General features: G+C 40.0%; 4 protein-coding genes across 4 annotated transcripts; 2 read left to right on the top strand and 2 right to left on the bottom strand.

The window, feature by feature from the left end:
- Nucleotides 1-1,265: 1,265 nt before the first annotated feature.
- On the top strand, nucleotides 1,266-3,272 carry J7T55_004964 (uncharacterized protein; the record flags this gene model as incomplete). The annotated part of the gene is made up of 6 exons (XM_053130709.1): nucleotides 1,266-1,462; nucleotides 1,562-1,689; nucleotides 1,774-1,901; nucleotides 2,013-2,557; nucleotides 2,616-3,019; nucleotides 3,082-3,272. 6 exons carry the CDS (start codon nucleotides 1,266-1,268, stop codon nucleotides 3,270-3,272), a joined length of 1,593 nt encoding a protein of 530 aa, XP_052991390.1.
- Nucleotides 3,273-3,558: 286 nt separating this feature from the next.
- J7T55_004965 (uncharacterized protein) lies at nucleotides 3,559-3,988 on the bottom strand (the record flags this gene model as incomplete). The annotated part of the gene is made up of 3 exons (XM_053130711.1): nucleotides 3,559-3,611; nucleotides 3,729-3,773; nucleotides 3,862-3,988. The coding sequence occupies 3 exons, from the start codon at nucleotides 3,986-3,988 to the stop codon at nucleotides 3,559-3,561; spliced, it is 225 nt and encodes a 74-aa protein (XP_052991391.1).
- A 258-nt stretch (nucleotides 3,989-4,246) lies between these two features.
- On the top strand, nucleotides 4,247-5,935 carry J7T55_004966 (uncharacterized protein; the record flags this gene model as incomplete). Its single annotated transcript, XM_053130712.1, has 5 exons — nucleotides 4,247-4,390; nucleotides 4,471-4,572; nucleotides 4,629-4,987; nucleotides 5,108-5,555; nucleotides 5,717-5,935. The coding sequence occupies 5 exons, from the start codon at nucleotides 4,247-4,249 to the stop codon at nucleotides 5,933-5,935; spliced, it is 1,272 nt and encodes a 423-aa protein (XP_052991392.1).
- Nucleotides 5,936-6,012: 77 nt separating this feature from the next.
- J7T55_004967 (uncharacterized protein) lies at nucleotides 6,013-6,861 on the bottom strand (the record flags this gene model as incomplete). The annotated part of the gene is made up of 1 exon (XM_053130713.1): nucleotides 6,013-6,861. One exon carries the CDS (start codon nucleotides 6,859-6,861, stop codon nucleotides 6,013-6,015), a length of 849 nt encoding a protein of 282 aa, XP_052991393.1.
- Between the last annotated feature and the right edge of the window lie 3,035 nt (nucleotides 6,862-9,896).

Raw genomic sequence — 9,896 nt, forward strand, 5'->3', positions numbered from 1 at the left:
AGCCGGTCTCGAACTTTTTCGCCGACGCAAGTTCTTATCCTCTGAGCGGTCACGAATTTCTCTCATAGCTCCGCGGCCAGGTGACTCTACCATCGGATGCATAATTTTCTGTCGAGGGCATTATACCGTTGTGGTGACAAAACTGCATGACTTACAACTCTTCACTCGTATACTATCTGTGTTGTTTAGAGTCAAATAATCATCGCGGTAATCGACGATGTTTTCGGCAGGTCTTGCCATCATGGCCTGTGTCTAAATCTCTGCGATCACGTCGCTAATTCAGAAAATAAGTTGGCAGTCAGCAAGGCCTACTGTACCCCTTGAGTGGCACATTTTCACAATGTTTTCGATGTCAACTTCACAGCAGACTGCCATCTCTACGTCGCCCATCTGCTTGAAAGCAACTAGCTCGCTAGCGAGGGAAAGGGGTGACGTGGTATTGAGACTCTGGCTTTAGGGCTTGCTTTATCGACGCGCCTCATGTGACTTCGCAACAAAGTAAAAAGTTCCTGGACAAGAGGCTTATTTGGCGAGTATGGTTGATGCCTCAGTCAATTCCATGCAAGAACCAATTTGATCCCTACAGCTTCCGACCACATTAGATGTGCATGCGGTTCAGTGGAAGCATCTTGCAGCCGGAGAAAAAGGTTCATTAAGGCTGTGGATGCTTGGCTTTATCACTAGCTGGGCTACAGATACAGGAACCAAAGTTTCTCACAGTCGCAGTATTATTACTCGCTCGGACTTTTGAGTTGTCCCACCCATGTCATCATGGCTTGCATTACACGTACCAAGGTTGGAAACTATCGCATAACGATAAGCAATGCGCAGCATGCATTTAGGGCTTGTCATACGCTCGCCAATACTCCTTTCTGTGAAACCACTGTCTCTAGAATTTGAGCTCCAAAGCCAGAACAATTGTATCATCCTTGACTTATGCAAGGGGTCCAGCAAAGACAGGCCTACATATGGCTCTACCTAGCTTCCAAATTGGCAATTGTAATATAATCACGAGACTGCTTCCTGCTGCCAACCACGAATAGTATTTGAACCGAGAAATCGGACCTATCATTTCATCCAACCGTGGTATCCCTTGACCCACCGCTATCAGGAGGGGTAGCAAGCTGACTGCATGAATACAGTCCAACGTATGACTTTAAATACGACCTTTTTCTGCCCCCATCCTTTTAATGTGTCTTTGTATCCTCAGGCCAACAGATGTGGCACTATCTCGACTAATCATCACCGTCGTTCAATATTAGAATATGGTACACAGCTTGTATGAAGTGGCCCAGGCCGATTCTTACCATGTCTTCGCCGGCTCTGCGTTACTCGGAGTTTTGTTCCACGTGTCTATCCAGTTTGTCGAATTCGAGAAGTTCATGTTCCACTTCCTCGCAGCATTGCTGGTAATGTCTATAGCAGTGTCGACGGCGTTCTCGATCTTTGGTCAGGTTGCATGGTATCAGGCAATTGTGAAGACTGTGATCATTGAAGTTATATTCAATTCTAGCTGCCTCTTTAGTATCGGGATCTATCGCTTGCTGTTACACAGGTGCAGGAGATTTCCTGGGCCGTTTGGCGCAAAGCTCAGCCGCTTCTGGACTGCCTATATCTCCAGCAAGAACGCCCAATATTACAAGGAGCTAGAGAAAATGCAGGCGAAGTATGGCGATTTCGTGCGTACAGGTGAGAAAAGATCGTCGCTCCACACACCCCTCCCACCGGAAGTTTCACAAGACTGCTGTGTACATGATGCTAACTTGGCAGCAGGGCCAAGGGAGATCACTGTGTTCCGTGCCACGGCTGTTTCTGCAATATACGGCCCAGCATCAAAATTGCTAAAATCAACATGGTTTGGTCAGTCGGGCAATGACCCAGACAAGTGCTCCCTTCACATGGTACGAGATGCTTTAAAACATCGAAATCGGCGAAGAGCCTGGGACCGAGGCTTTTCCATCAAAGGTACATTACTTCGAGAGCAGGCTATGGGAATATTATGCTAATAACAGCCAGCTCTTGCCGAATATCAACCACGCATCAAAGCGAAGTCCGATCTCTTGAAAGAGCGAATTCAAGACCGTGCCGGACAACCCATCGATATCACTAAGTGGGCTATGTTCTACAGCTTTGATGTTGTTGGCGAAGTTGCGTTCGGGAAAGATTTTGCGAATCTTGTCACTGGTATCGAACATTCCGCCATCAAGCCAATTCATGAGCATATTAGAGTCTTCGGAGTCTTGAGCCCATTGCCCTGGTTGATGAATATTTTGACATGCATACCTAGCGCTTCAAGCATATACACCGAGATTTTCAGCTTTTGTGCGAACGAAATCCGGGCTAAACAGAAGGTCAGTTACCAATTTGTGGCTTTGACTCCTGTGGCACGCTACTTCGTTACTGACGTGCGGTTCACTCCAAAGTCGTGGGACAATGAAGAATATCCGAACGACATCGTATCCTGGCTTCTGAAGGCGGTGTTCGAAAAGGACGCCTCTGCAGCTCCAACAAAAGAAGCCCTCGATTACGACTCAAGACTAGTTCTATTGGCTGGCAGGTTTGTGTTCGCTCAAGATATCGGTACAGCTACGGTGCTAACGTAGGCTCCTGCATAGCGATACTACCTCAAGCACATTAGCTAATGCTCTGTTCTACCTCTGTAAGAATGTGGCGACACAGAAAAAGTTGCGTGAAAAGCTTCAACGGGCTCACTCTGGGGGGGCTCGGCAATGGGACTACGAGAAAGTGCAACTTGTCACATACCTGGACGACATTATCGCCGAGACACTCCGCTTGAGGCCCGCAGTCCTTGTTGCCGGGTCTCGTGAGACCCAAGCGACAGGGCTCCAGATCGACGAAGTTCACATACCTGGGAATACAAACGTACTAGTGTCTGTGTACAGCATTCAGAGGGATCCGCGTTACTGGTCGCGGGCCAATGAGTTCATACCAGAGCGGTGGGGGGACAGACGATCAGAGATGGGGACGGACAAGGCACCGTATCTCCCTTTCTTGGCCGGTATGACCATTTCCAATGAGTAATCCCCCTATTCTCCGCAAGCTGCTGACTTCGTTTCTCAGGGGCGTATTCCTGCCCCGGTAAGAACTTTGCGTACATGAGCTTGCGCATTGCACTGTCAATCCTTGTCCAGAATTTTGACATCTCGTTTTCCCCTGGGGAAAATGGGTATTCCTTCGAAAACAACGCGCTAGATTGTTTTGTTATCACTTTGCCGCCGCTGCATCTCAATTTCACTCCCCTTGTACTTTAAACCAGGTACGGCTTCAGGGGATAGAAAGTGCACATATAGAGTAGCTTTTTAATTTCATACTGCAATGGCAAATCTAAATTTTCCTGTCTATTTTCTAATCAGATGAATGAGTTATTCTAGAGTGTTGAGGACAATAAACTGGCCGTTCTACCGGATATTCCCGCACCATAGGGCCGGACCCTCCAGATGATTATCCCCCCCTCAACCGCCACCACTACCAAAGCAAGAAGCTGAATGCATCCTGTCGGCCACACAACTGAAAAAAAGCTCCAGCAGACGCGTAAGGTCACTGGACACGCCTGGTGGATGAAACCGGCTGGAACGCCCAATCAGTGGTCACTAGCAGAGGGCCAGCATGCGATGTTCCCTTTCTCCGCACCTTTTGCTCACACCTTTGGATCGTGTGGCTGTGATTTGCCAGGCATTGGTGGTGTGCGAGTCCCAAACCACGCTTACATGCCGTGAAATACCAAGCGGCCGGCGTATCCCCTTGGTGGGCACCTGTCACCCGTCAAGACGCAGTAAGCTGACGCTACCACACCATCCACACCAAAATAACCATTGAGAGGCATCTTGAGTTTTCACTGACCCACTGCAATATTAATGGAAACTGCTGCAATGGCCAGAGTCCGAGGTGATCCACGCTTCTGTCGTCCTCCGTCAAGTGGTCCGCGCCGTTCCGTCCAAAATCCTCCTTGAGTCTGTTTGAGTTCCATCCTTGGGCCTGACAAAGCCGGGCTAAGGAAAGGAGAAGTGATGTAAGTCGGGTATTATTGGGTCATCGGGTGATATATAGTTACTGGACACCGAGGCTCCGATGGGTTGACTCCTCGATCGCTTTCGAACTTCCCCAAGCTCTGTCAGCCCTTGTGGTCTGAATTTGCCCACATATGCACTCGGGAGCCACCCACAACCCGTGTAGCAGCAATTCTTTTGCCTGAACCTCGCGCCATTGGGCGTTCATCAAATTCATCATGGCTTTGTATGACCAGCTGCTTGGGCTTCTGATCTTCTTCAGCGTGCTCAACACAATCACCGTCGGACTCCGGTTACTTGTGCGCACAAGGCTTACGAAGGGAGCATTTGGGTGGGATGATATTGCTCTTGTCTTCTCCTACGTAAGTCATCGAAGTGACTACTTTCATCCACATTTCCCAGTCTGTCTTCAGGTCCTGGGCTAAATGCGCATTGAATATAGGTGGGCATGATTGTGTTTGTAGCAATGTGCATACTAGCTGTACGTTACGGGATGATGGCCTCCGACAACCAACCTTGGTATCATGTTGAAAAGGCCATGAAGGTGAGTCACTCGAGTGACGCTGGCTCTCAATCCCCGACACTAAGAACAACTTCTAGTTCGACTTCGCGAAGTATGTTATCTGCTTTGTGATATCTGGAACCGTCAAAATAAGCGTCGCGCTGGTGCTCTATCGCCTTGATAGCCGTCCAAAGGTCCGAACCGTTATCATCATCGACATCATAACATGCTGCATTTGGACCATTGTCACTACGCTCGTGCTCTCGCTCGGCTGCATGAGACAAAGCCCGTACATCATCAATGATAAAGTGTGCGAGAACACTTTCTACTCCCAGGAGGCATCCTATGTGATTTACGACGTGTTCCACGTACTTCTACCGATCTACATTCTGTGGAATGTGCAAATATCTAGGGCTCTAAAAGTGAGCGTGGTTTGCCTATTCGGTGTTGGGCTTCTGTGAGTCTGCTCCTTGACCTTCTTGAGAGCCGTGATGCTTGTTTGGGTTCATGTCGCCATTCGTTTTGGAAGTTAAATTATCAGAGAAATGTCCAGTTCTAATGGAAACGATTTTCGCAGTGCCGCCGTCGCCGCCATCATGAAACTCCAAGTTCACTACGAGATTTACCATCCTCGAGACAATAACAGCGTTTATACGTGGTACTTGGCTATGATCTGGGCAATAACAGAGCATGGACTGTCAATTTTTGCCAGTTCCGTTCTCGCCTTACGTCCGCTGACCAAGTTTGTCTCAAGAGGATGGGCGAGTATCTCAAGCACCCTCTACGGCAGCAGCAGTTCCAAGTCCACTGGCAAGGGGACTTCGAGTCGTGTGTCGAAGAAGTCGAACTGGTCCGATCCAGTGGAGTCGAATGAGCTTGGTAGCATCGGCGTTCGGAACGAAGTCTTGGTCCACAGCGAGTACACTGTGGAAGGGGATGCTCAACAACCTGTGTATATCGCAGAGGCATACAACGGCAGCTCTGAAAGCCACAAAAGATTGATGGATGGAAAGGGGCATGAACATGTGGGTGTTGCTGCTTAAGGCTGGAGATTGCTTGGAAAGGAGGAGAATGCCTCATTTCCTTTGTCGTGACTGTCATTGCAGTATCTCGGCTAGGTCTCACCCAATTGATCTCATTGATTCAATGAATTTGTAGTCTTGCAACATGACTCTCAGTATCCGAGAACTATCTGAAGAGAGACGATGTTGACCTTCATCCCCTCGCGCGAACCATGTGGCTTTGTCCCGTCGACGAGCTTGATGCTTTCAAAGCCCCTGACCTTTCCTTGTATCCTGATCTCTTTCTGATCCCCTTTCCTTCACAATGCGTTTCGTGCGGTGAGCCGCCGAGCTTGCAGCCTCCCAGATTATTGCTCAGCACGCCCTGGCCCCCATGTTTCTGAAGTGAGATTCACTGATCGCATTGAAATCCACCGGCTGTCAGCTTAGCGACTTCGGCGACTTTGATGCCTTTACTGGTCTACCGGTGTGGCACCATGCTGTTCAAGGGGTGCTTCTTCCACTGCATGCGGCCTCGTCGTCCGACGTAGACCTCAAAATTCTGGATTTGGAGCGGTATTGTATGGTCGGGCTCGCGGGTATCCTTCAGTACCTCGCGCATATCATCAGCCCAGTGTTGATAGGGCTGCTTTCCAGGGAAAGTTGTGTCGCCAGACACTTCAACAAGTCTGCAACGACGGTTTGGAACGCCCACACAAATTTCGCCCATGACAGAGCTCTCCAGAGGCACGAATGGGTTCACCACAACTGAAATCCTTTCCAATTTTGGAAAGGTTTCCAAGAGACCATTACAGATCCATGTGAACCGGGGTGCAAAACGCATGCCCGGAACAAATAAGCCAGGCTGCAGTGTAATGTTTTGGACTTGTTGCCAGGTCTCGGTGAATTCGTTGTCGGGAAGAGTTGGCAGCGTATTGGGGTCATTCCGACTATGCCATCCCAGATATTCATTCTTCCACATTGCCTCGTCCCAGTTGTGCCAACCGAGGTAGAGCGTGTCCAGCGCAGGGTCGAACGCTCGGCAGGGCACGTTGTGCTTTGAGGCGAGAGAGTAGCGAAAACGGACGCCTCCGGCCGTGGAGGTCAGGAAAGCTCGTGACTCTTTGCATGCATGCATGAGTGCAAGATCGATGTCGACAGTCAGCTGCGTGGGAGGAAAGCCGGGAAGGTCGTTGGTCGGGCTTCTGGCGTTGAGGTGAGTGCAGATCTCGGGCTTGCGATTGGCCCAAGCTCCACTCCAGATGATGTCTCTGATCTCAACTGGCAGCTGCTTGAATCTGGTGAAGGAATCTTCTTGTGGTTGAGCCATCTTTGGATTGCTTCCCAGGCTCGATGTAGCCAGCTTGAGCTTCGGATCTTTGGCACTACAGCCTTACCCAGGTGGCAGAGAGCGTTGCCGTGTTGCACAGTGTTTGGGTGGAGGAAAGCAAAAGATGTGAAGCACTGTAGATCACGTAGCGAATAGTGGAGTGTAGATAAAAGCGTTATTATTTTAGCTAAGTTTGCTTTAGCGGAGGGCAAGCTTTTAAAGCGTAATTTATAAGTACTTTAGCAGGTATATACTTTTTTATAATAGCTTTTAATAGCTTATATATATATTAAATTTATAATATATTCTTTAAATATTATTAAGCTTTTTGTTATAAACGTGACAGGAATAGAATTAGGGGAGTACTGTTAGTTTTTTAAAGGTATAGATAAACCTTATAGGCTAGTAGGGCAGGCCTAAAAGGATTTGCTATATAATAAAAGCAAGTTATATAATAAAGCAAAAGGATAATTAAAATAACTAGAGCAATATTTTGCTTTAGATAATTTAAATAATCTAATATTCCTGCTATTTTAAGTAAGCAATGCTTTAAGTAAGCTATTAAAAGCAATGCTCTTATTACTCCAGTTAAAGAGATAAACTATATAAATTACACTTATTATTAGTAAATAGTATTAGCTTAGAATAGCTTTTTAATAGTTAATTTAAGTATTTATTTAGAATAGCTATAAAGCTTTTAATTTATTATTATTATATATTACTTAAAATATTATTATTTTAAATATTTTTTAAATATAAACTTATTTATTAAGTTTATTAGCTAAGAATTAACTATAATTATTATATTTTGACTGCTTTTATTTAAATATTTTATATAGACTTTAAGTAATAACTTATATAATTACTATTTTTATTTTAATATATTTTTTAGCTATATTTAAAAGAACCTTTAGTAAAAACTAAATAATAATAATTTTAAACTTTTATAAGCTTAATATTTTAAGATAGTTAAGGAGATTAAAAAACTTTATGTTTATATTTAAGGATAAGCTAGCTAAAATAATAAAATAAAAAAACTTAAGGTTAAAGTTAAAATACTTTAAAGCGCTATTAATATTATTAATACCTTAATTAAACCTAAGAAATTTATTAAGCTTGCTAACTTAACCCTTTATAATAGTTCTTTAGAATAGTTATAAGCCTATTTTACTTAAATTAGGGCTTATTAACGCTTTTATAGCTTTAATAATTAGTTTAATGGAAAATAAGTTATATATATAGCCTTTTTTTTAAAAAATAGGCTTTAGTATAATTTAAACTTTACTTTATAGATTTTTTTAAAAAAAATAAGTTTAAATAATATAAATAAGAAATTTAGAATATTTTTAGCAATTTTAAAAACTATAAACTTGCCTTTAAGTTACTTTTTTAAGATTTAGATAAGGAATAATAAGTAAAAAGGGAATTTATAAAATTATATTAGAAGGAACTTATTATAACTTATACTATAAAGTTTTACTAAATTTATATTAAAGTTAATTATATTAATATTATAAAAATTTTTATATTTTATAATAGGTTAAAAGATAAAGTAAAAAATAAATTATTTAAATTAAATTAATTAAATAATTTTATTTAATATATAAAATTAGCTATTTGAATTAATAATTAAATTTATAAGTATAAATTTAAAAAGAAGAGGTAGGACTTAATATATCCTTTTTACTAATAAAATAAGCTAAGCTTTAAAAAATAGTACTAGCTATAAATAATAGCTAGTAGGTAGTATTTAGGCTTAATAGAACTTAATATTGCTTAAAAGAAACTTAGAAAGGATATTAAATATTATAATTATAGTAAGAAAGGATATTTTATATAAGATTGTTAAAATAAAAAAAAGGATAACTAAAAACTAATATTAAAGTAATAATAAGCTAACCTAGCTATTAAAGAACCTATAGAAAACTATATATTTATAAGCTAAATAGTATATTATAATAATAACTATAATATATACTTTTTAAATAAAAAAGTGTTAAAATAATTCCTAAAAGTACTTAAAAGCTAAAAAATTTTTATAATAATAAAATAAAAGCTATTTATAATTATAGTTAGCACTAACTAAATAGTATTTTTAAATTTAAAAAACTAAAATTCCTATAAGTAAATAGGTAAAGCACCTTTTATAATATTTAATATTAATATTATTTAAATTGCGATTTTAAAATGGGATAAGAGTATAATAATATTAGCGGTTTATAAAGGATTTCCTATACTATTATTAGCACATTTTTTTAATAATAACCTTTAAATATACTATTAATATTTAAACTATAAGGAAATTTTATAAGCTTTATATATTTTTAATAGGTATAGGATATATTATATAAGTAAGATTAAGGAAGATTTTTTTTTTAAATAGCTAAATATAATAAAAATAGTAAGGCTTTATAAGTAAAAGGAACTATAATATTAGAGTATTTAATAATATTTTTTAGGCTAAGGATATATAATTTTTAAATTTTAGATAGATTATTTTTTATATTGCTTATAAAATTCTGGATTATAAAGGTATTATTTATAGATTAATTGTTAAATATACTTTAAATTAAAACTTTAGGACTAGTATTAATACTATTAACCTGATATAGTTTTACTATTTAATAAAAAAGATATAATACTAAAAAACTTTACTATTATAATATAAGCACTAAGAGTAATAAAAAGGCTTATATAAGGAGCTATTTAATAAATTAAAAAGATTTTAATAAAAGATTAAATAATAAAAAATAATTAAGGCTAAGTTTAAATAAGCTTTAATTAGCTTTAATTAATATGAAAAGGTTTTTTTATATAATAGATATTAAAGAATATAAGTATATAAAAATTATATTATAAATTAAATAATAACCCTTTATAGTACTTTTAAATAGTAGAGTATAAGGAAACTTTATATTATTAGTAATAATAAATTAATATAAGATATTATAGTAATAAAAAATAGAACTTTATATACTTAATATTATTAATAAATAAAAAGTATTTTATAAAAATAAAATTATTAATATAGAAAC

Source organism: Diaporthe amygdali (genome assembly GCF_026229845.1).
Source record: "Diaporthe amygdali strain CAA958 chromosome Unknown NODE_23_length_778278_cov_65_433824, whole genome shotgun sequence".
Taxonomy (NCBI): domain Eukaryota; kingdom Fungi; phylum Ascomycota; class Sordariomycetes; order Diaporthales; family Diaporthaceae; genus Diaporthe; species Diaporthe amygdali.